Source organism: Triticum dicoccoides, chromosome 3B (genome assembly GCF_002162155.2).
Source record: "Triticum dicoccoides isolate Atlit2015 ecotype Zavitan chromosome 3B, WEW_v2.0, whole genome shotgun sequence".
In the NCBI taxonomy this organism is placed as follows: domain Eukaryota; kingdom Viridiplantae; phylum Streptophyta; class Magnoliopsida; order Poales; family Poaceae; genus Triticum; species Triticum dicoccoides.
The window spans coordinates 317,942,632-317,968,862 of NC_041385.1; the positions used below are offsets into that span (position 1 = coordinate 317,942,632).

The 26,231-nt window shown below is 48.7% G+C and overlaps 1 protein-coding gene across 1 annotated transcript in view; it reads right to left on the reverse strand.

Moving 5' to 3' along the window:
* Positions 1–25,434, reverse strand: part of LOC119279533 — a 39,813-nt gene extending 14,379 nt beyond the window's left edge. The window contains exons 1-2 of the mRNA XM_037560747.1: positions 24,664–25,434; positions 24,402–24,554 (exon numbers count right to left, since the gene is read on the reverse strand). Of these exons, the coding sequence (XP_037416644.1) occupies positions 24,402–24,554; positions 24,664–25,434 (924 nt within the window). The remainder of the gene's footprint in view (positions 1–24,401; positions 24,555–24,663) is intronic.
* Between the last annotated feature and the right edge of the window lie 797 nt (positions 25,435–26,231).

The following is a 26,231-nucleotide window of genomic DNA, read 5'->3' on the forward strand; positions in this document are numbered from 1 at the left end:
GGTATGATTCGGGTAAATGAAATTACCCTCTTCATCTTTCTTCGTGTGGATGTGACATGGCAGATCCATCACGTCATTTCCCTCTTTATCCTTCACTTTCTTGGGGTTCCAAGGTCCTTTGGGCTTTCCTTTGAACTTTCCTTGAGTCACAGCTAAGGTTTCTCCAGGAGCAGCTGGCTCGGCTTTCCGCTTTTGCTTCCGACTGGAGTTCCCTCCTCCGGTTTCCTGGGCGACTGACTTGTGTTTGCCGCTCCGGAGCCGATCCTCTTCCTCACCATTGGCATATTTGGTGGCTATCTCCATCATTCGACTCAGAGACATGTCTCCTGTTCGACCAAATTTTAGGCTTAGCTCTCTGTACTTTACGCCTTCCTAGAAAGCGCAGACTGCCTGGTGATCAGATACATTCTCCACTGTGTGATGCAACGTGATCCATCTCTGGATGTAATCTCTCAGAGTCTCATTCAACTTCTGCACACAAGATTGAAACTCTGTCAGTCCTGCTGGTCGCTTGCACGTTCCTTCGAACGTTCTGACAAACACTCAGGAGAGGTCCTCCCATGTGTAAATGCTGCTGGGTGTCAACTAATTCAGCCATGCTCTGGCTGACCCTTCCAACATAAGAGGCAGATGCTTCATGACCACCTCGTCATTTCCGCCGCCGATCTGGACAGCCACTCGGTAGTCTTCAAGCCAAGTATCAGGCTTAGACTCACCGTTGAACTTGCTGACTCCAGTCGCCAACCTGAAGTTGAGAGGAATCACTACGGCTCGGATGGCCGTGCTGAAACACTCTGGTCCGGAGACATGCACTCGGCTGCTGGTGGGCACATCTCTGTTGTTCCCCTCTGTGTGAGCTCTATTCCGGTCGACCAGACCTTGAACGATGATGGATCTCGCATCAAAGCCTGGTTCCCTGGGGTCGACTGGGATTCTTCGTCCGCCACTGTGCTGGCGCCTATCATCCTGCTGTCGAGGCACATAAGATTCACCCCTTGGAGGAGGAGTGGGCGCTCGATGTCGATCGTTGCGATCTAACCGGTGATCATACTGCTCATAGTTCCTGTACTGATCGTGCCGGTCACCACACCCTTTATGCCTCGGGGGCGATCTAGGGCTATGAGCTGACTGGACCGTATTCGCTGCCATGGATCTGCTATGAATCCTGTTCCGCGACTGCGATACAACTGAATTCTGATCTCCTGCTGCCCGGAGCAAATCTCTGATCTGCATCAAGCCTCTACCAGCCTCTGACTGGGAAGGCTGAATTGACTCTGCTATACGGGCTGCAGCTGCTAAATTCTGAATCGGAGTTCGGTATACTTGAGTCGGAGGTGGGAAGAGCTGACATCGACTGGAGTCAGGGACTCGTTGTCGCGCACGCTCGTCGAGTGCTCGCTGAAGGTTCTCCAGTCGAGTGCGCTCAGCCAGGTTGGCCAAGCGCGCGTCCTCCAAGGCGCGAGCCTCAAGGGTTTCTCCAATGATAGGAGTATGAAGGGCATCCATGTTCCGACGGCGAAGTTCTTCCCTCTGCAGCGAATTGAGGAGCTCGGGAAGGTATTCCTCATGGGGATGCGATGGATCGCCTCCGCCGTTACCTCCCTCAGCGCCAGAAAAGCCGGGGGGACCGTGTGGTCCATTAACCATCAGGACCTCCACCGCTGGATCACTGCTGTCGCACTCGGATGCAGTCTCTGCGGAGCCAATCGACAGGTCGAACAGGCCGTAGAGAGATTCGTCGGGGTCTATTGCCGCGACTTGGATGGCGGTCGACTGGCGAACCACCGCGTGCCTCACCCACCGCTGAAGCCTCGACCGACCGGAGCGCTTGCGTCGGCGGGAAGCTGGGAGGGAGGATGACACAAAAACTGGTCGATATTGGGTCAACGGTTGCCGCAGGAGGACACCACGGACGCACGCGCGAAAGTGCATCGCTCCGCGGACTGGGAGCGCGTCGACGTCGAGCGGAGCCTCCTGAAGCCAGGCAGAGTCGTCGGCGATGAACGTGAGCGCGCCGAGACGGATCTCGCGGCCCTCGACCAAAACTGCGCCTGAAAGCATGACGAAGGCGATCGGAAAAATTGCAACTTCTCCAATAAATCGCTAAGACACCTGCTCCACGGTGGGCGCCAACTGTCGTGGTTCTAAGTCTGACAGTAGTGTAGGGGGTACTAAAGGAGAGGCAAGATCCTAGCTATGGAGTAGTTGTTCACGCAAGTGTTTTACGAGTTCAGGCCCTTCTCGGAGGAAGTAACAGCCCTACGTCTCGGTGCCCGGAGGCGGTCAACTGGATTATATGCGTGAGAGTTACAGGGGCGCGAACCCTTCTGCCAGTGGAGGGGGGTGGCTTATATAGAGGATGCCAAGACCCCAGCCAGCCCACGTAGTGGAGGGTTTAAAGTACATTAAGGCCTGGCGTTACTGGTAATGCCTTACATAAAGTGTCATCATGACCATAAAGACTACTTAATTACAGACTGTTTGGATACAGAGTAGATCTTGAACTCCTGGTGGTCGAGTGAGTCTTCATGGTCGAGTGTCTTAAAGTTCGTTGAGTGTCTTCCAGTCCGTCGAGTGGAGTCCCTCTAGGTCGACTGGAAGACGGCTTCTTCTAAAGATGTCCTGGGGGAGGGTACCTTGGACAGGTCCATGACCCTACCCCAGGTACATGACTTCATCAACCGCTACCCTGGATCTCACTACTATCATTGTTATGCTAGTTGCTTCGTTCTATCGCTATGCTGCGCTACCTATCACCTGTTTATCAAGCCTCCCAATTGCCATGAACCTCTAACCTTTTTCACCCTTCCTCGCAAACCGTTGCTTGGCTATGTTACCGCTTTGCTCAGCTCCTCTTATAGCGTTGTTAGTTGCAGGTGAAGTTGAAGATTGCTCCATGGTGGACAGGATTATGTTGGGATATCACAATATCTCTTTTTTAATTAATGCATCTATATACTTGGTAAAGGGTGGAAGGCTCGGCCTTATGCCTGGTGTTTTGTTCCACTCTTGCCGCCCTAGTTTCCGTCATATCGGTATTATGTTCCCGGATTTTGCGTCCCTAACGTGGTTGGGTGATTTATGGGACCCCCTCGATAGTTCGCTTTGAATAAAACTCCTCCAGCAAGGCCCAACATTGGTTTTACCATTTGCCTCACCACCACCTACTTTTCCCTTGGGAGTAATTAACCCAAGGGTCATCTTTATTATAGCCCCTTTGCAGTGCTTCTCTAAGTGCTGGTCCGAACTAAGTGCTGGTCCGAACTAGAACCCTTTGCAGCGCCCCCTCAGGGAAACTTGAGGTCTGGTTTTAGTTGTACGGATTGCTCATCCGGCGTTGCCCTGAGAACGAGATATGTGCAGCTCCTATCGGGATTGTCGGCGCATCAGGCGGTCTTGCTGGTCTTGTTTTACCATTGTCGAAATGTCTTGTAAACTGGGATTCCGAGTCTAATCGGGTCTTCCTGGGAGAAGGTATATCCTTCGTTGATCGCGAGAGCTTATCATGGACTAAGTTGGGACACCCCTGCAGGGTATAAACTTTCGAAAGCCGTGCCCGCGGTTATGCGGCAGATGGGAATTTGTTAATGTCCGGTTGTAGAAAACTTGACACCAGATCCGAATTAAAACGCATCAACCGTGTGTGTAGCCGTGATGGTCTCTTTTCAGCGGAGTCCGGGAAGTGAACACGGTTTTGGGTTATGTTTGACGTAAGTAGGAGTTCAGGATCACTTCTTGATCATTGCTAGCTTCACGACCGTTCCATTTTCTCTCTTCTCGCTCTTATTTGCGTATGTTAGCCACCATATCATGCTTAGTCGCTCCTGCAACCTCACCACTTTACCCCTTCCTTTCCCATTAAGCTTTGCTAGTCTTGATACCCATGGTAATGGGATTGCTGAGTCCTCGTGGCTCACAGATTACTACAACAACAGTTGTAGGTACAGGTTATGCGATGATCATGACGCGAGAGCGATGTTTGCTTGTCTTGGAGTTCTTCTTCAGCTTCTTCTTCGACCAGGGGATAGGTTCCAGGTCGGCAGCCTGGGCTAGCAGGGTGGATGTCGTTTGAGCTTCTGTTTGTGTTTCATCCGTAGTCGGATGTTGATCTTATGTATGATGATGTTGTACTCGTGTGGCATTGTATGCCTTTTGTATGTATCCCCATCTATTATGTAATGTTGATGTAATGATATCCATCTTGCAAAAGCGTCTTCAAGATGTGCTTCTATCCTTGGTGGGACCTTCGAGTTCCTTTAGGATAGGGTCGCATCTTGGGCGTGACAAGTTGGTACCAGAGCCTCGACCGACCCTAGGAGCCCCCTTGATTGATCGTGTAGTTTGGCCGTTGTTGAGTCTAGAAAAAAACTATTTTCGGAGTCTAGTTATATCGGAGAGTAGGAATTCTTTTTACTCCTCTGCCCCTTCGTCGCTCTGGTGAGGAATCTTGACGTTGGTATTTTGAATTATGTGACATCCCTAGCTTCTGGTGCTGCCTAGTGATTGCATCTTGCTTGCATCATGTCTAAATTTCTTTGAAAGTTGAAATGGGGATTGTGCAAACCCTTGCATCAAAAGGAATTCAAATAGGTTCAACCAAAATATTTTTCAATGATTTCAAAATGCCCTTTAAAAATGTTCATCATTTCTGGATCAAGGTGGAAGCATCTACCAAAAATGGTTCACATTTTTGCAGTACATATTTGGACTTTGAATTAATCCAAACATATTTGAATTGGGGCTATTTAAATGCTATATATATTTTAGATGCTCCAAAAATGTTGGAAATTGTTGAGGGTCACTGGAATAATTCAGAAAGCACCCATAATTATTTCCAGGATTTTATGAAATGGTTTAGCATTATTACTAAACCAAAACAGAGAAACAAAATAGAAAAACAGAAACCAGAGAGAGAGAGAGAGAGAACTTACCTGGCGCTCACTTGGCAGCCCACTTACCTGGCCTTCTACTGTAGCAGCCCAGCCCAGCCCACCAGGGGTTCCTTGTCATCTTCCTCCTCTTGCCAGAGCAGGCAGGCTGCTGCCTGTCGCCTGCGCGCTGCCCCTGGCCACCTCCTGCTTGCCACTGAGGGGCTTCCGGCCCTTCTAGCGACGCCACGCACGCCGCGTGCCCAACCCTCTCACCCTCGCCCATTTTCCCCTCTCTCCCACAAGAACACGAGCGCAACCGAGCGAGCTCGTCGCCGCCGACGCCGTTTACCGCAGCCACAGCCACCCCCTTGCTCCCCTGACCTGTCCAAGAGCTCCGGGACGTCTTCCTCATCCTCTCCACCAAGCCATGGAACTACGGACGCGCCACAACGTCGCCAGCATCGCCGTTTCCATCGGCGACCGCCGTGGATCCTCGTCGTCGATTCAAGAGCTACCGGACGTCCCCGAGCCCGCTAACCATCCCTGCAGCTCCGCGGTGAGCCGCTGACCCGATTCCCCCTTGCCCCGTCGTCCCTAGCATCCTGTAGTTGCCGTCCCCTTGAGCTCCGAAGCTCGCCGCCGTCAGGCCTCATCGCCACGGCGGCCAGAGCTAGCTATGACCGCAACCGAGCACTACAACATGCTCAGCACACTGTCAGGAGTCCATAGCACCCACCCGTTGTTCCTGCCGTGCGCTGCAACACCGTTCTCGCTGAGGTCCGAACTCCGGCCACCGCGGTTGTGGTCGCCGCCGTCGACCCCAGCCTCCCTGTGCCCAGCTGCGTGCGCCCCTAGATGCGCGGGAGCATGGGCTCCCTCCTGGTGCCCTCAGCGCGACCAGCCGCGGGCTGTAGCGCCGTCCCGAGCAACTCCGGCAAGGTCTCGCCGTCACCGTGGTCGTCGGCGTCACTTGCTGACGTGGCACGATTAGTTTAGGTACTAATCATGTTTAGTTAGTGTTCCGTGTCGTTGACACATGGGCCCCACGCCCTAATTAACCCTGGGTTCTATTTCCTGTTTAGTTTAGATTAACTCAGCGGGACCCACGCGTCAGAGTTGACCCAGCTGACATGGCCGTTGACCTGGCCCACCTGTCAGTGTCGCTAACTAGCCCCAGTCACTGACCAGTGGACCCCACTGGTCAGGTTTGACCTAGAGGCGCCTAGTTGACCTGCTAACATCAGGGTGATGTCATGCTGACGCAATATGTATTTTCTAGATTTTTTTTAATTCAGGAAATTCCAGAAAATGTCCTAAACTTCTAAAATTCATAGAAATTCAACCGTAGCTCCAAATCAAATAATTTATATATGAAAAATGATCAGAAAAATCCAATCTATCCATCTGTACAATTTTCATGCATGTTAGAACAACTTATAACTACTGTTTAGGTCAATTCAATTAAATGGCATTTAAATAACCACATGTGGATTTGAATTTGAATCTTGGATTCAAATCAACTTCACTTAATCTGGTTTAGTTGCATTAGCACAAACCATGCCATGTCACATTCATGCATCATATTGTTGCATTGCATTGATTGTGTTCTCCCTTGTTTGCCGGTATTTGCCCCCTCTCAGTAGACGACGTTCCGACGATGAGTTCGATGACACCGATGAAGAACTATACTATCTTCAGAAGTGCCAGGCAAGCAAAACCCCCTTGTTCATTCCGATACAATCCCACTCTCTCGCTCCTGCTCTATTTCACTGCATTAGGACAACAACGATACAACTATTATTTGCTGTGGTAGTTGAACCCCTTTATCCTCTGCATGACCTGTCATTGCCACAGTAAATAGATGAAACCCACTAGCATGAGTAGGAGTTGTTTGAGCCCTGATGTGCCTACTCATTCATGCTTGTTGTCATGCCTGCTATTGCTTAGAGTTGTGTTAGGTCTGATTCATCGGGGATGAATCGGAGGTGTGTGAACATGTCCTACTGTTGAGAGCTAAGTGTGTGAACACGTTTTGGTAAAGGTAGCGGTGAGAGGCCATGTAGGAGTACATGGTGGGTTGTCTCATTGCAGCCGTCCTCAGGAACTGAGTTCTGTGTTTGTGATCCATGAACAGTTACTACCACACATTGGGTTCCGGTAACTCGACCCCTCTCGACTTATTAATCAACATGATCTCTGTCCAGGAGTTGCAACTAGTTTCTGGTGTTTGTAGGTTGTGTTAGTAGTCTACCAAGTGGCACCCGATACAGGTGGGCTTGGGACAGACTAGGCACCATGGCACGGTGTACCAAGCATAGATCCACCCGTCGAGGTGGGCTTGGGAACCCTGCACACATCGTTTGGGGCCGTGAGCGACACCCCGGCCGGATCTCCTTGCGGATGGAACCCGAATAGGCGATAAACCTGGATGAGAGACTTGTGTGGTTAGTCAGGTCGTGGCCGACACCCTTGCTGGGCTTTCGCTTGAAGGTTGCCGAGTACATGTCGTGTAAACAGCGGTAAGTGGTGAGAGCGTGTGTGAAGAAGTACACCCCTGCAGGGTTAATATGATCTATTCGAATAGCCGTGTCTGCGGTAAAGGACTTCTGGGTTGCCTGTACAGTTCATAGACAAGTGAAAGTGGATACTCTAAAATACGCAAGATAAGCGTGAGTGCTATGGATGGCGTTCTCGTAGGGAGACGTGAGCGGATCCATAGTGGTGTATTGATATGGTGAATATGTGGACTCGTGTGCGCCACCTCAAAAGAGTTACTTGCAGTCGTAGTTCAGGTTAGCCACCGAGTCAAAGCTGGCTTGCTGCAGTTAAACCCCACCACCCCCTTTGTTGATAATGATGCATATGTAGTTAGATCTGATGTAAGTCTTGCTGGGTACATTTGTACTCACGTTGCTTAATTTATGTTTTTGCAGAGAGACTTCAGTCTCGCTAGTAGTACCGCGTGGACTTCGACGTTTAGCTTGTTACCTCAGCTACGATCTTGTGCCCTCGGCAGGATCTGGTAGATAGTCAGGCTTCTCAGCCTTTTTCATTTGTAGATGTCTGTACTCAGACATGTTAAGCTTCCGCATGTGCTTGACTTGTATGCTCTGATTGTTGGGTCATGAGACCCATGATTGTAATATCTCGCTCCTCGGAGCCTATTGAATAAAATACTTGAGTTGTAGAGTCATGTTGTGATGCCATGTTGTATTTGCACATATCGAACATATTGTGTGTATGTTATTGAAATGCTTGGTATGTGTGGGATCTGACTATCTAGTTGTTTATCCTTAGTAGCCTCTCTTACCGGGAAATGTCTCCTAGTGTTTCCACTGAGCCATGGTAGCTTGCTACTGCTCCGGAACACTTAGGCTGGCCGGCATGTGTCCTTCTTCGTTCCTGTGTCTGTCCCCTCGGGGAAATGTCACGCGATGAATTCTGGAGTCCTGTTAGCCCGCTACAGCCCGGTTCACCGGAGTCCTGCTAGCCCAGTGCTACATCCTGGATTCACTCGCTGATGACCGACACGTTCGTTGTTGGGTCATGTATGCCTATCCCTGTAAGTTAGTTCCACTTTGGGTTCACGACTAGCCATGTCAGCCCGGGTTCTTTGTCATATGGATGCTAGCGGCACTATCATATACGTGAGCCAAAAAGCGCAAACGGTCCCGGGCCAGGTAAGGTGGCACCCGTGGGAATACCGTGCGTGAGGCCGCAAAGTGATATGATGTGTTACATGCTAGATCGGTATGACTTAGGATCGGGGTCCTGACAAATTACTCCTCTTCCCATTCAAATTTTTCTTTAGGTTCACGCAGTTGGTTTTCCGGTCGTTGGTCCTCTTCTCTTTTCATCGGGTGCATTTCTCGTCAAGTTGACTGGAGCCTCTTCGTCTTTGCCAAGTTCAATCCTCAGTTCGCTCTCAACGAAGTTGTTTCCCCATCCTTAGTTGTTTTCTTTTCCCACCCGCCCACCCTTCTTCTTCTCGAATCTGGAGTCCGTAATCGAGTATCCATCCTACTCGTGCGAAGTCTTTGCTCTCTCTCCTCAATGATTTCAACCGGTGTTTTCTCTTCAAGACATTCGTCGGCTCCCCCTTCCAAGTTGCCTTTGTTTTCCCACCCTCCCACCCTCTTCTTCCCAGAGCTTGAGTCTCTTTCGAACATCAATTTTCATTCGTGTGGATCCTCTTGAATCTTCCCTCAATTGTTTCAACCTGTGAATTCTCGTCTTGTTCGTCATTCTTCATCCCTTTCTTTTTTCCGGTGCACTAAATTCAAGTTTTTCGGGTTGATCACATTCTTTTCCTTGGATCAAGTGTTTTCCCTGCTCGTTCATCTCTCGCCAGTTTATCCTTCCGGAGTGTTCAAGACATCTCAGGAGATTCGTCTGTGTTCCAATTGATTCGAGGTTGTCACCTCATTCAAATATTTTAATTGTTCCGGTGCCTCATCTATCTTTTCAACAATCCTTTTCAACGGTGTTATCTCTTTAGTGGGCCCTAACCCACAGGTCTTTTTCCAGGATCTTACCTGACTGTTCTAATTTCCCAGAGTTATTCCAAATTCTTTTCAGAGTTTGACATAAGAATGAATTTCATCAGTCAGATGCCATCTCCAAGATCGCTTTCAAATTCTTTTCATTGTTGGCTCAACCTTTCGGTTTTTCATTCTCCCAGAGTATCTCAGTAATTTTGGTGGTGTTTCTCATCGTCATTTGAAGACCGAAGAAGGATTTCTCTTAAATCTTGGTCTGTTCTCTTGAAGATTCGTGGTTCTAGCTTCATGTTATCCTCTAGGATTATTCCATTTGTCAGATATTCTTTTCTTACCCATCCGGAGTATGTCAGAAGTTGTTTTCCCGTTTCTTTTCACCGGAGGCCATCATTCCAGCTATCGTTCTATATTTATCCCGGTGTTTCATTCAAGTGCTTTTAACCAGATTGAGTTCTTTGTGTTCTCTTGTATCTAAATCCCCTCAATCATATTTATTCTTCTAATTCTTCCCGGAGATTCATTCTCTTTCGTCAATCAATTTTGATTTCTTACGGTGGTTCGTTCAAGATTCTTTTTCTTTGGTTATCATTTTAATTCATTCGTTCTTTTCAATCCTACCGGTGGTTCATGAAGACTTTCTCAAGTTTTGTGCTATACCCCCCCTTAATCCTTTTCAAGAAGAATAAGTGGTATGAAAAATCCTTTGCTTGTCATCAATTTAATTTGATGAAGGATAAGCATACAATAAATCTTATTCTTATTTCCTTAAGGTGATTAATCCCTTCCTTCGGAGTTTGTTCTTGATGAATAAATTCTAGTTCCAAGTGTTTTCATATTTTCTTTTCCGGAGTTCAAATTTCCTCGGTCATTTCGTCGGATCCTCCACCTAAATCTTCGCAAGGCTTTTATCTTATTTCTTTTTCATCCTTCATTTCTATCTCATTATCCTTTTGCTTACCGGAGTTCTTCATGGTGGTTCTTCATGATTTAATTAATTTTTCTAGTGTTCATCAAGATTCTTATCGAAGGAGCTCAATTATCTTTCCTTTTGCTTTTAGAAGTGCAATTAATTCTTCATTTTCTTCTGAAGTGGAGTTTTGCATTTCTTCGTTCTTCTCAGATATTCAAATTCGTTCAATCCTTCCTTCTAAGTTCTTTTCATTCAATTCTTTTAATTCTTCCAGAGGTTTGGTGTTGTTCCACTCATCAAGTATCATTCCGTCCTCTCAAGCCCGGGTTCTATTCCTTCCATTTTCAGTCGGTGTGCTACCTAAATCATTTCAGTCTTATTCGTTTCTTATCTCATTCTAACCGGAGTGGCTTCAGAGTCTATCTGATTCCTTGAGTTTTATATGGTTATTCTCGTCGTTCCTCTCTTCTTCTCGAGTGCTCTCGATTCTTGGCTTCTTCTCGAGTGCTCTTGATTCTTGGCTTCTTCTCTTGAGTTCTTGTTTCACCTCATCCCTTTTCCCTTCCGTCTCGGTCCTAAGATCTCGGGATGAGATCTCTTATTAGTGGAGGAGTATTGTAACGCCCCGGATTCGTTGCGCCAGGTGTCCGCCAGTTATTCGTCGTTGTTGCCATGTCATTTGCTTGCGTGTTGCATTTTGCCATGTCATCATGTGCATTTCATTTTGCATACGTGTTCGTCTCATGCATCCGAGCTTTTTCCCCGTTGTCCGTTTTGCAATCCGGCGCTCCTATGTTCCCCGGCGCCCCCTTTTGCCTCTTTTCATGTGCGGGTGTTAAACTTTCTCGGAATGGCCCAAGGTTTGCCAAGCAGCCTTGGTATAGCACCGGTAGACCGCCTGTCAAGTTTCGTGCCATTTGGAGGTCGTTCGATACTCCAACGGTTAACCGCGTAGCCCGAAACCCCACTTTTCTCTTGCAGCCCAACATCCCTCCAAAGTGGCCCAAAACCCAGCAAACTCCCCTCCATGCTCTTGGTCGTTCGATCACGATCGTGTGGGCAAAAACCGTGCCTCATTTGGAGTCTCCTAGCCCCCTCTAGCTATAAAAACGTCCTCCCCGTCTATTTTCGCAGTCCAAACCCTAGCCCTGCTCCTCCCGCCGCCGGACACGTCCGCACCGTCGCCCCCGTCCAATCCCACGCTGCCACGTCACCCCCACCGCTGCCTCCCACCGCACGCCGCCGCTAGCCCTGCAGGCCCATCCGCGGCCCGCCTGAGCCCATCTGGGGCCCGGGTCAACCCGCCTGGCCCCTCCGCCGGCGCCTCCAGCGCCCTCCGTCGCCGCCGCGCCGGATCCGGCCGGAGCGCCCCTCCGCTGGCCGTCCCCGGCCTCCTCGCCATCTCCCTCGTCGCCGTTGACCAGAGCCGCCGCCTCGATCCGCATGCCCGAAACCCTAGATCCAGTTTCGGAGGTGATAATTCGTCTAAGCCCCGAAATATTTTGCATTATGTTAACCTGTTCATCGCATCATAACTTGTTGCATACTGCTCCATTTTGTGCGTGTAATATACCAAAATGGTCATTGAGAGATGCTCTTCATTTCGTTCCATTGCATCATGTTCATTTGAGTCCATCTTGATGCCTGAATCATCGTTGCAAGAGTGCCATATGATGTTGTCTGCTGTCTGTTAACAGAACATGTTCATTTGTCATTTTTGCCATGTTTGATGTGTGCATCCTATGAGGTTGATGTCTACATGTGTTTTGTGCTACATCATGCCATCTTTACAGGGGTTTATGCCATGTATTTTTGTGATCAATGTGGTGACTAGAACAAGCATGCAAACTAGGCTTCGTGATGTTGCTGATTTCAGTCCCTGTTCTGCTGTTATTTTTATGTCATGTAAACTTGATGCTACAGAGAGATCCAAGCTTATTTTGAGATATTTTGAACATATGGTTATTATATATCCATTTATGCCCCTGTTTGCAATTATGGAGTAGTCTAGCATGTCATTTTCTTGCTCTACTTTTGCTATAAAATGTTTCCTGGCAGATTGTTTACATGTTATTCAATTTTGCCAAGGTTGTTGTAGTTGGTCCTTGCATGCTATGAACTTGTTCTTGCCTTGGTTAGTTTCATAAACATGTCTTCTTGCTGATGCTATGCTTATCTTGTCATGCAATGACTTGTGGTGAGTGAATCGAGCTCGTGAAGTAGTGTACTTGCTGTTACTATTTTGCTAGGCCGAATCTGTTATTTTGTGATGCTATGTAAACCTGCTGCTACAAGTCATTAAATGCATAATCTGGAGATGTTCACTAAGGTTGTTTTTTTCCACACGTCATGCTCTATCCATCCATGCCCCTGGTTGCATTTATAGCCTGCTGTAGCTTGTTGTTATCTTGCTTCAAATTTGCTAAATAATGTTGTTGTCAGCCTGTTGACATTAAGTTCAGTTTTTGCCATGTGTTTTATGAGTGATCCATGCACCCTATGAACTTGCTCTTGACATGCTTAGCTTTAAAAACATGTCTTCTTATTGTTTGTTTCCTTTTCATGCCCTTTAATGCTATGTGGTGAGTGGTACAAGCTCACCAACATGCCTACTTATCGTTGTTTCTGCCATGTTTGTATCTGTCATATCATTTGCCATGTTTACATGGGTGCCACCATAGTTTCTGTGCCCTTATGGCTCATGGTCAGTAAAGGACTTTTGTTCTATGCAAGAAGTAGGTTAAGTCCATGCCTTTGTTTGCCATGATAAGATTCTGTAATATGTTGTTTGATAGCTCTAAACATTGCAACCTGATGTTATTTCTGCAAAGTCTGAAACTGTTATTATTTGCAATCTTGCCATGTGTTGTTGAGCATGTTCTAGTGATTTCTAGAGATAGATTAGTGTTCATGTTTTGTTATGCTTTTCCTGGACATCATGACCATGCCTTTTGTTCTCATGTTGGGGTGCTGTAGCATGTTGTTTTGATGCTTGCAATATGCCTAGTTGCTGTTTTAGACAGCTTGTCCTTTAAACTTGTATAGTGTATGTGTTGAACCGTTGCTCAGTTTTGAGTGTGCTCTATATGAAACTTGCTTGATTTTGCATGTAGCTTCATATTGTCATGTTGCATCCTTGTCTTGAGGTGTTTGCTTGATGTTTGTATGCATTTTGCATCAATTCCATGTTTAACTTGTTTTGCTCATATCTTCTAGGCCGTAGCTCCGAATTAAATGAACTTTATATGTAATTTGACTAGAATCTCGTGTAGAACATCTTGGTGCATCTTAACTTGCTGTTTAACAACTTGAACATAAGGTTTATTCAGATCTGGACCAATTTCGAAATTTGCATATGCGGACTTACCGGAATTGTTATATGTTGTTTCCGGCCTCATTTAAACTTGCCTTGATGTGTTGCTCTTGTTTGCATCATCTCTTGCCATGAGTAGCTCCATGTAGCTTTGTCATGCATCATACTTGGTTGAGCATTGAGGGAGTCGTGGATTAGGGGGTGTCCGGATGGCCGGACTAAGACCTTTGGCCGGACTCCCGGATTATGAAGATACAAGATTGAAGACTCCGTTCCGTGTCCGGATGGGACTTTCCTTGGCATGGAAGGCAAGCTTGGCGATGCGATATGAAGATCTCCTCCCATTGTAACTGACTCTGTGTAACCCTACCCTCTCCGGTGTCAATATAAATCGGAGAGTTTTAGTCCGTAGTACGAACAACAATCATACCATAGGCTAGCTTCTAGGGTTTAGCCACTCCGATCTCGTGGTAGATCTACTCTTGTACTACCCATATCATTAATATTAATCAAGCAGGAGTAGAGTTTTACCTCCATCGAGAGGGCCCGAACCTGGGTAAAAACATCGTGTCCCTTGTCTCCTGTTACCATCCGCCTAGATGCACAGTTCGGGACCCCCTACCCGAGATCCGCCGGTTTTGACATCGACATTGGTGCTTTCATTGAGAGTTCCTCTGTGTCATCGCCCTTAGGCCCGATGGCTTCTTCGCTCGTTAATCGCGATGCGGTCCGGGATGAGACTTTTCTCCCCGGACAGATCTTCGTATTCGGCGGCTTCGCACTGCGGGCCAACTCGTTTGGCCATCTGGAGCAGATCAAAAGCTACGCCCCTGACCATCAGGTCAGGCTTGAAAGCTTAAACTACACGGCCGACATCCACGGGGACTTGATCTTCGACGGATTCGAGCCACGACCGGGCGCGCCGCACTGTCTCGATGGACATGATCTAGCTCTGCCGCCGGACAGCGACCAGAGTGCCGCTCAGGCGTTCACTCCGACCATTAGCTCGGTGCCGACTGCGCTAGCAAGGGACGGGCGGTTGGACGCCACCCCAGGAGCCACAATCTCTGTGGCGATAGAGCCGAGTACCAGCCTAGTCCTTTGCAAGGCCCGTGACTCCAAGGTGCCGGACTCCGTTCCGGACTCTGAATATTCTGCACCCCTTTCGATCGAACCCGATTGGGCTCCGATCATGGAGTTCACCGCCGCGGACGCCTTCCAGCACTCGCCCTTTGGCGATATCCTAAATTCGCTAAAGTCTCTCTCTTTGTCGAAAGAACCCCGGCCGGACTACGGTCGGGGCGGTTGGGATGCGGATGACGAAGTTCGAAACCCACCCACCACCCACTTGATAGCCACTGTCGACGATCTAACCGACATGCTCGATTTCGACTCCGAAGATATCGACGGTATGGACGCCGATAAAGGAGACGATCAGGAACCAGCACCTATAGGGCGCCAGAAAGCCACCTCATCATACGATGTATGCATGGTGGACACATACAACAGTAACGACAACGAGGACCAAAATGATGCGGCCAGGGATCGCTCCCCCGAAAAACAATCAAAGCGGCGGCGTAAGCGCAAGGCCAAGCCCCACCTTGACAAAGACCTAGCCATAGAGCAGGGTGAATCAACGGACGGCGAACATGCCGTTGAGCATCCGTCCAAACAGGGCGGACAATCCGAACAACCAATCCCCGGGAAAGATAATAACCTGGACGACCTCACGCCAGACAAATTGCTGGAACATCAGAACCTCCACCAAAGGCTCTTTGCCACTGCACGTAGCCTGAGAAAGCAGAAGTGGAGGCTCAAGACAGCGGAAGATGCACTTAGGATCAGATGGGGCAAAGTACTCAATACCGCACACAAGTACGGCAGTAGTCGCCACACAAAGAGCTATCCGAAGCGGAAACTACTACCAGAATTTGATGAAGAGGCCATAAAGCCCCCACAGTCAAAAAATAAGGAAGCCACAAGGTCGGATAGACGACCCTACGATCAATCTCACGCATCAAAGGACGCCACACTCAATATGGCGCGCGATCCGTCCAAGAATTCGCATCAGAAAACTGGCCCAACTAGATCCATGTATAGGCCAAGAAAGCAAGCTCCAGTGAGTGATGCAATGCAAAAAATACTCGAACACCGCGGCACGCCTAAATACAGGGGCGCCGCACACCCCCTAGGTTTTACCGATGAGGTGCTGGACCATGAATTCCCAGCCGGATTCAAGCCAGTGAACATAGAAGCATACAACAGAACAACAGACCCTGGAGTCTGGATCGAGGACTACATCCTCCACATACACATGGCCAGAGGAGACGACCTCCACGCCATAAAATACTTACCCCTTAAGCTCAAAGGGCCAGCCCGACATTGGCTTAAAAGCCTTCCCGAAAACACCATGGGAAGTTGGGAAGTGCTTGAGGATGCTTTCCGGGCAAATTTTCAAGGGACCTATGTCCGACCCCCGGATATAGATGATCTGAGTCATATAACTCAGTAGCCCGGAGAGTCAGCCCGGAAACTTTGGAACAGATTCCTTATAAAAAAGAATCAGATAGTCGACTGTCCGGACGCAGAGGCCCTAGCAGCTTTCAAGCATAGCGTCCGAGACGAATGGCTCGCCAGACACCTCGGCCAAGAAAAGCCGCGAACAATGGCCGCGTTAACAAGCCTCATGACCCGCTTTTGTGCAGGAGAGGATAGCTGGTTGGCGAGAAGCAGCACCAGCGACCCGAATACGTCCGAACCCAGAGATGGGAATGGGAAGCCGCACCGTAACAAAGAACCGCGTCGGATAAAGGACAACAACCCGATGAGCACGGCAGTAAATGCCGGATTCAAAAGCTCTCGGCAAAATCAGAAAAAGCTGCCCCCCAAAGACGATAGGGATGAGCTATCCAACCTCAACAAAATTTTGGACAAAATATGTCAAATCCACAGCACTCCGGGGAGACCTGCAAACCATAGCCACAGAGATTGTTGGGTCTTTAAGCAGTCCGGCAAGCTCAACGCCGAACACAAGGGGCTCAACACACCAAGCGAAGATGACGATGCACCCCACAAGCAGAACACCAGAGAACAAAAGAAGTTCCCACAAGAAGTCAAGACAGTAAATCTACTTCATGTGACAAAAGGGAAGAGCAGAATGGCACCTACGAAGACACGCGCCGTACAGCCAGCCCCGAAGGAGCAACCCCACTGGTTGTTACAACCAATCACCTTCGATCATCAGGATTACTCCAGAGGAGACTAGAATGCAGGCTGGACTGCCTTGGTCGTAAATACAATTATTAACGGACTCCAATTTACAAACGCCCTTATGGATGGCGGCAACGACTTGAACCTGTTATATCAGGACATAGTCCACAAACTGAGGGTAAACCCAGTTATAATCCACCTCGGCAACACTTCCTTCCAAGGAGTAACGCCAGGCCCGGATACCCCAAGTATGGGTTCCCTTACGTTAGAAGTCACGTTCGGATCACCTGACAACTTCCGAAGCGAAAAGCTAACATTCCACATCGCCCCATTCGTAAGTCGCTATCAAGCGCTACTGGGACGTGAAGCTTTCGCCCGCTTTAACGCAATACCACATTACGCATCCCTTACACTCAAAATGCCCGGCCCAAAGGGAACCATTTCATTACAGGGGAACATAAATTGACCCCCAAAGTACGGGCAAGGGTGCGGCTGCCTAGACAGCCGCCCACAAATCCAGCCCTACTATCCCGGACACGGCTAGACGAGTCCGGCGTCAACATGCTTAATAACCGCATACCCCCGTGCAAGGGGCTCCGTGTGCTCACGCCCGGAGACAATACGACCCACCTCCTACTCCAACTATGTTTTATTTATTTCGATATAGATTTCTTGCACGCTTATTTTTATTAAGTTCCTCTCTTTCGCAGACGAACATCGTGCTACGCCCGTCCAGGATACGACACAACGGAGACACAGGCGCAGACGTGCAACAGGGACCCGTTTCAAGGATTCTTTTCAGATTAAGACCCTGCGTAAACCTTTTTTACTGTCTCTTGTTGATAACATCCCCCAGTTTTCTCTATAGCCGAGGAGGAGGCTGGCGTCTTGGCATGTGGCCACGCCAGAATCTTTGCACATACCTGGACACCAGGGGCTTTTTTACCAAGGGCTCTATTTTGGCCCGTCTTCATAAAGACCGAATACCTTAGGGAGTGTTCGGCGTCGCGGGTTTGGCCCTATATGCATCAGCTCCGAATCATGTCTTTGGTCAAATGTTGGGTTTGCCCGGCTCCTGTGTTTTGCTACCTTACGTTCTATTATATCGGCTACCGCGGCACCAGGAGAACTACTGCGATTGTGCCCCGGTTCGGCCAGGTGAGCACCTCAGTAGAGAAATCCTAAAACTGACTGTCATGATATAGTGAGAGACTGGTCAACCACTCGATGACTTTTGGAATCTTTAGGATTCCCCCGCATTAACGAAGGGCCGCTTCCCGGTCAGGCACACTCGTGCCCCGAATTCGGGCGAGCGCGGTGCCCCTAGGGGCTATTCAGTAGCCCCACTGTCAAACTCCTATGGCTAAGTGAAAGTGATAAAGCATTATAGTCCGGTTGCCTAGTTCGCCGCGCCACCACCTCCTTTGTAGGACCAAGACATTGGATTAAGTGTGAAAAGGTGCCTTTTTGTGAACACCCCCGCATTCTATGCGTGGGGGCTGAAGCCAACGACTGCCATCTTTCAGGTTATATACAAATATTTACATTAAACGGCCGCACATGAGGCATCATGATTCTTGCAAGCACAAGTATAACAAAGCTTTTTCATAAAAACAAAATTCGTTTTACAAATAGTATAAGCTATTCGAACACAACATTCTTCGAGCACTGCGACTCTATTATACGAGCGCCAGGAAGAACTTCCTCAAAATAGTGCTTGGCAGGTACTCGGCTTTCGTCCGAATGCTGGGATGCAACAATACTGGCCTTCATATCTGCCCAGTATGTTTTGACACGGGCAAGAGCCATCTGTGCGCCCTCTATGCACGCCGACCTCTTCATTGCATCAGCATGCAGCACCGAACCAAGGAACTGCTGCACCAAGCCAAAATAACTCTTCGGCTCCGGCTTCTCCGGCCACAGACGACTCGCAACATACCTCATGGCGAGTCCGGATAATCTGTTCAGCTCCGCCCAGGCGGCTAAACGGTCGGATACTGACAGTGGGCGTTCTGGATTGTGGTACTGCGACCAAAAAAGCTCTTCCAATTCATGGTCACCTCGGCTGCGGAAGTGTTCGGTCGCGTCTGCCGCACTTGCAGCCAAATCCAGATAAGCGTTTTCCGCACTCCACTACCGGTCTAATGGAACATACTTGGGGTCTCTGAACTTCATCCGCAGCATATAAGGCTTTCCAGCCGTGATATCTCCGGCCTGACGCAACTCCTCCTTCATCGCTCTCATGGCAGAGCAAGTATCCTTGGCTTCGGCAGTGATCTTTTCAAGGTCCTTCTGAGCCGCCCTACCTTCTTGTTCAAGAAATTTACAGCGGTCGGTAGCATCCTTCAATTTTATGGCCATCTCGGCTATTTACTTCTTGCTCTGGCAGTGAGCAGCCTGTTCGGCTCTTAGCTCTTGAGCCGCTTTAACGGAAGCCGCATCACTTTTCCTTGCTTGCTCCTTGGCTCGGGCAAGTTCCGCACGAAGGTTCTCCACGGCAGCAGCACCATCTACATAATATATATATATATATATATATATATATATATATATAAGGCCTGAGCATCAAGCTCCTATTACTGGGTGTGTTTTGAACATACCTTGAGCCTCGTCTAGCCGCTTATTTACAAGCGCGATGTCGGCATCTGCTACGTCAAGTTGCCGCTTTAGTTCGGCAGATTCATCAGTCCGGCTAGCCACCGAATGCCTCGCCACCTTCATAGAATAGGCGACTTATTATACCTGGGGTTATGATCCTCTGTGCGCTGTCACTCGTGATGACACACAAAGTCTCAGGGGCTATTATTCATACAGGGCACATTTAATATGCGGCTACACCTTTTTACATACCTCAAAGCCTGTTACTAAACTCCTGGCAGCCTCGTACAATCCGCTTTCCACGGATGAAATCCTTCCAATCACCGTATCCATCAACATACGGTGTTCTTCTGAGATGGACGCCCTACCAAGCAGATCCTTCAGCCCCTTCACCGACGCGCAAGAGGGTGCCGGACTAGTTTGACGACCTTTTCCAGGGTCCGGACTTGAAAAAACCCTCCGGGACGATACCTCGGGGTCGCCAGCCTCATGAGATGGTGGAACAAGGGGAGGCGTTTCGCTCTCTATCATCTCTGGACGAAGATCCCCTGAAGATGAGCTCTGCTGAGAAGGGTTGAGATCCGAACTGCAAAATAATGTTTCGGTTATTTTCCTCAGGAATAAAACATGAGTGTGATTCATTATGGAACCCCTCCCTTCACTTACGTCTCGGGGGAGAGCGGGTCCCCTTTAGGGGGCAATTCGGCTGTGGCGTTCTCCGGTGCCGAACCCTCTGGCGAAGATTTCTTTCCCCGTTTTGAGGTTATCACCTTCGGGTCTTCAGAGGCAGTCCTTTTCTTTCCCTGGTCGGGAGAATTTTCGATTCTTCCCTTCCTAATGGCCTCCTTCGTGGAGGCGGTAGCTCCTTGGTTCCCCCCTTCGCCTTCCGCCAACGGCGCGGCCTCCAGCATCCTGGTTAGCATGGGATTCGGCACGGTCTCGGGCAGGAGGGCTGGACACCTGATAAGCTTTGCCTTCGCTATCCACTCCTGTTCAGGGGACAACTCTGCTAAAGAGTAGATTTGATAAAAATATGGATGGTGTATTCAAATACGGGGCTACTTACTTTAGCATCCGGGCGATTGCAGCCCAGACCTGCGTCCTCGGACGAATCCGGACACCTTGCTTGTGATCCGAAGAACAATTTGTACATCTCCATGGGTGTCATTCCCATGAAATGTTGTAGGACTCGTGGTCCCTCCGGATTGAACTCCCATAGGCGGAGAGGTCGACGTTTGCAGGGCAGTGTGCAGCGAATCACCATGACTTGCGCCACTATGGTCAAATTGACGTCTCTTTCTAGAAGATCTCGAATACGGCCCTGTAGCAAGGGCACGTCTTTGGGCGGCCCCCAGATAAGTCCTTCGTTAACCCATGACGCCAGCCGTGGTGGGGGACCCAAGCGAAAAGTAGGTGGTGCCACCCATGTGGTGCCCCTAGGGGCTGTGATGTAAAACCAGTCCCGTTGCCATAAGCCGAGCTCCTCTTGAAAAGAGCCTTCGGGCCATGGAGTGTCATCCATCTTGCTTATTATAGCCCCTCCACAGTCAGTGTGCTGCCCCTCGATCATTTTCGGTTCCACTTTGAAAGTTTTTAGCCACAATCCGAAGTGGGGGGTGATATGGAGGAAGGCCTCGCACACGACAATGAATGATGAGATCTGGAGGATGGACTCCGGAGCTAGGTCGTGGAACTCCAGCCCGTAGTAAAACATAAGCCCCCTCACAAAGGGATCGATCGGGAAGCCTAGCCCCCGAAGGAAGTGAGATGCGAACACCACGCTTTCACCGGGCTGGGGAGCGGGAACAACTTGCCCTTGAGTAGGCAGTCTATGCGAGATTTTGCCGGTTAGATACCTGGCATCTCTTAGCTTTCGCACATCTTCTTCCGTAATGGAGGAAGGCATCCACCGGCCTTGAAGATCGGAGCCGGACATCTTCGAAGGTCCGAAGCGCCTAAAACTAGAGCTATGGGTGTTGGAACTCGAAGTGAGGGGCGGATTTGATTGGTTTGAGAACAAGGGAGCTGGGCCTTGGTTCCTTTATAAAGGAGGTGAATACCAAGAGCCCTCCCCGTAACCGTTTGAGACCCGCTTTCAATTAGGGAGTCATACCTAAGTCACGGTTGGGTTACCCACGCCCGTATTGATGAGAATCCCGGAATAAGGGGACACGATCTCTGCTTTGACAAGATATGCCAAGAAAAACCGCCTCGCTAAACGCGCTGAGGTGGAACGGTAAAATGAATAAAAGCCTGGCCGTGGCATGATGTCACGCCGCGGAATACGTCAGCAGATTCGATTGATGCAAATATCATTCTCTCTACGGTGGAATGTGGAACATTTTGCAGAGCGGACACTACCCTGGTGTTCAACATCTTCTACGGAATATTCGGAGGAGGAACCTGCCTTGCAATGCCGAAGACAACTTGCGCGCCGGACTCGTCGTTATTGAAGCCTGGTTCAGGGGCTACTGAGGGAGTCCTGGATTAGGGGGTGTCCGGATGGCCGGACTAAGACCTTTGGCCGGACTCCCGGATTATGAAGATACAAGATTGAAGACTTCGTCCCGTGTCCGGATGGGACTTTCCTTGGCGTGGAAGGCAAGCTTGGCGATACGATATGAAGATCTCCTCCCATTGTAACCGACTCTGTGTAACCCTAGCCCTCTCCGGTGTCTATATAAACCGGAGAGTTTTAGTCCGTAGCACAAACAACAATCATACCATAGGCTAGCTTCTAGGGTTTAGCCACTCCGATCTCGTGGTAGATCTACTCTTGTACTACCCATATCATTAATATTAATCAAGTAGGAGTAGGGTTTTACCTCCATCGAGAGGGCCCGAACCTGGGTAAAAACATCGTGTCCCTTGTCTCCTGTTACCATCCGCCTAGACGCATAGTTCGGGACCCCCATTTTGCATCAATTCCATGTTTAACTTCTTTTGCTCATATCTTCTAGGCCGTAGCTCCGAATTAAATGAACTTTATATGTAATTTGACAAGAATCTCGTGTAGAACATCTTGGTGCATCTTAACTTGCTGTTTAACAAATTGAACATAAGGTTTATTCAGATCTGGACCAATTTCGAAATTTGCATATGAGGACTTACCGGAATTGTTATATGTTGTTTCTGGCCTCATTTAAACTTGCCTTGATGTGTTGCTCTTGTTTGAATCATCTCTTGCCATGAGTAGCTCCATGTAGCTTTGTCATGCATCATACTTGGTTGAGCATCATATCTTGTATATGTGTGGTGTGTTTACCATGTTGTGTGCTTCTGCTCAATAGTTCCTGTTTCGTTGCGACCGTGAGGATTTGTTCGTCTACGCTTGGTTCGTCTTCGTGGCTTCATCTTCTTCGTGGACTCGTTCTTCTTCCTTGCGGGATTTCAGGCAAGATGATCGCTACCCTGGATCTCACTACTATCATTGCTATGCTAGTTGCTTCGTTCTATCGCTATGCTGCGCTACCTATCACCTGTTTATCAAGCCTCCCAATTGCCATGAACCTCTAACCTTTTTCACCCTTCCTCGCAAACCGTTGCTTGGCTATGTTACCGCTTTGCTCAGCCCCTCTTATAGCGTTGTTAGTTGCAGGTGAAGTTGAAGATTGCTCCATGGTGGACAGGATTATGTTGGGATATCACAGTATCTCTTTTTTAATTAATGCATCTATATACTTGGTAAAGGGTGGAAGGCTCGGCCTTATGCCTGGTGTTTTGTTCCACTCTTGCTGCCCTAGTTTCCGTCATATCGGTATTATGTTCCCGGATTTTGCGTCCCTAACGTGGTTGGGTGATTTATGGGACCCCCTCGACAGTTCGCTTTGAATAAAACTCCTCCAGCAAGGCCCAACATTGGTTTTACCATTTGCCTCACCACCACCTACTTTTCCCTTGGGAGTAATTAACCCAAGGGTCATCTTTATTATAGCCCCCCCGGGCCAGTGCTTCTCTAAGTGCTGGTCCGAACTAGAGCCCTTTGCAGCGCCCCCTCAGGGAAACTTGAGGTCTGGTTTTAGTTGTACGGATTGCTCATCCGGTGTTGCCCTGAGAACGAGATATGTGCAGCTCCTATCGGGATTGTCGGCGCATCGGGCGGTCTTGCTGGTCTTGTTTTACCATTGTCGAAATGTCTTGTAAACTGGGATTCCGAGTCTGATCGGGTCTTCCTGGGAGAAGGTATATCCTTCGTTGATCGCGAGAGCTTATCATGGGCTAAGTTGGGACACCCCTGCAGGGTATAAACTTTCGAAAGCCGTGCCCGCGGTTATGCGGCAGATGGGAATTTGTTAATGTCCGGTTGTAGAAAACTTGGCACCAGATCCGAATTAAAACGCATCAACCGTGTGTGTAGCCGTGATGGTCTCTTTTCGGCGGAGTCTGGGAAGTGAACACTGTTTTGGGTTATGTTTGACGTAAGTAGGAGTTCAGGATCACTTCTTGATCATTGCTAGCTTCACGACCGTTCCATTTGCTCTCTTCTCGCTCTTATTTGCGTATGTTAGCCACCATATCATGCTTAGTCGCTGCTGCAACCTCACCACTTTACCCCTTCCTTTCCCATTAAGCTTTGCTAGTCTTGATACCCATGGTAATGGGATTGCTGAGTCCTCGTGGCTCACAGATTACTACAACAACAGTTGCAGGTACATGTTATGCGATGATCATGATGCGAGAGCGATGTTTGCTTGTCTTGGAGTTCTTCTTCAGCTTCTTCTTCGATCAGGGGATAGGTTCCAGGTCGGCAGCCTGGGCTAGCAGGGTGGATGTCGTTTGAGCTTCTGTTTGTGTTTCATCCGTAGTCGGATGTTGATCTTATGTATGATGATGTCGTACTCGTGTGGCATTGTATGCCTTTTGTATGTATCCCCATCTATTATGTAATGTTGATGTAATGATATCCATCTTGCAAAAGCGTCTTCAAGATGCGCTTCTATCCTTAGTGGGACCTTCGAGTTCCTTTAGGATAGGGTCGCATCTTGGGCGTGACAGCATACCCCTGCTGGGACATAACTCATCTTCCCATGTTTCATGCCATACGCCATTATGATCATCTGACCAAGTATTTTCTGCTCAAACCGCTGCACATGGGGCAATACAAAGTGTGGCATGTTGAACATCCCAAGCTCAATGTTGTCCAGCAAGAATATCTGTCCATGCATTTAGCGTAAAGATACAATTAAAAATCAAGAACATATGATGCATCCAGGTATGCTATCGTGTGACAAATAAAGAAATGATTGCATGAACTCTGCGCACCTGGAAGAAAACATGACATCCAAACAAGTGAACCGTTCCTGCTTTGCTTTCAAAATCACTCTGCACCTTCAGAACCGCTGACATCAGCTTCTGGATAGCATACTCACACCAGTTGAATTGGGATATCAATTCAGGATTAGCCAAAGCACCCCAGAAATCAATCGTCATCGAAACATGCTTTGTGCACGATGCTACCAAATAGCCCATCACAAATATTACTAATGCAATTTGAAAACAATCCCTCTCTATGTTGCTCGAGTCTTCAGATATATCTCTGTTTACAAAGCTTTCAGCCACTTTCAAGTTCCCAGCTACTGAACCCTCCATCCCAATCGTCCGCTTGATGAAATGGATTGCCCCATCCGCAATCTGTGCGTCCCTACCACACACATCTCGATTCCCACACGGTATACCAAACACCTTGTGGAAATCTTCGGCTGTAAAACCTATCTTCTTGTCTTCGTCAATTTCAATTACACACCGCCGAGCATTTACCTTCCTCATGACCCAAGCACTCATTTTCAGATCCAGCTTCGCATGCATTGGGAGCTTCAGAATTCCACCGAATCCAATTTCAGATACAAGCCATCTTTCGTACTCATCGAATTTTGCAACTGTCTCCACAACATGCTTAACTGACAGCCGAGAAGTAATAACCGGCTGACCTTCTGGTGAATGGCCCCGCCCCTCGCTCTCCGACAAGCTCACCTCAAACTCCTGCTCACACTCCACTCCATCAGACAACCCCTGGTTCTCGTCTTCTTGATCCATCTGTATTATTGCAGCAGAATCACACTTTTAGAACCCCTCCTCGCATGCAAAGTAAGAACATAAACCCATCCCCACCCACCACCGCCACCATGAACAACAACCTCCCATCGCCCCCTCCCCCCAACTCCCCCACACGCACAACAAAAGGAACAAAAACTTGCAAAGTTCTAAAAACTAACCAGCGTATACACGCACGGCAACGACACTAGAAACTGCACCGGAGTAGATCCGAGCCTTCCACCGCCGCCGGCGCCAACCCCTCGCCGACGACATCCAGATCTGGTTGCCTTGCTTTGGACTTGCATCTCCGCCTGTGCCTCCCGCAAATGGATAACCCTTGAAATGTGGTTAGAACAGACATACAAGGGCTCGGCTCAACCCAGGGGCCACCGGATAAACAGGTCGGCCCACGATATGCACGGGCATGGGCTTTTCCACTTAAAACCTACTGGAAGGCTTCAGACCAGCCACGTTTCAGGCATGCACGCTAGCTCTGCAAAAACGCGTCCTCCCTTCACCCATAAATTGTCGCCCCTTGAACTTGGTCACCCGTGATGTAATCTGACCGCTAAATTATATAACAAATATGTGTAAAAAGCTACTGAAGAGATATATTTTATCGCACATAAACATGGAACCACAATGAAAGTTACTTCATTCATAATATTTGGATGCCCCGTTACAACAAATGCATGACTTTTCCACCACCAAAAGTGTCACCACCAAATCCATCGTTGGCGCTACATGGTTACAGGGGCACTCAACACTAACCTCCACGAAGCGTCACCTACATACGT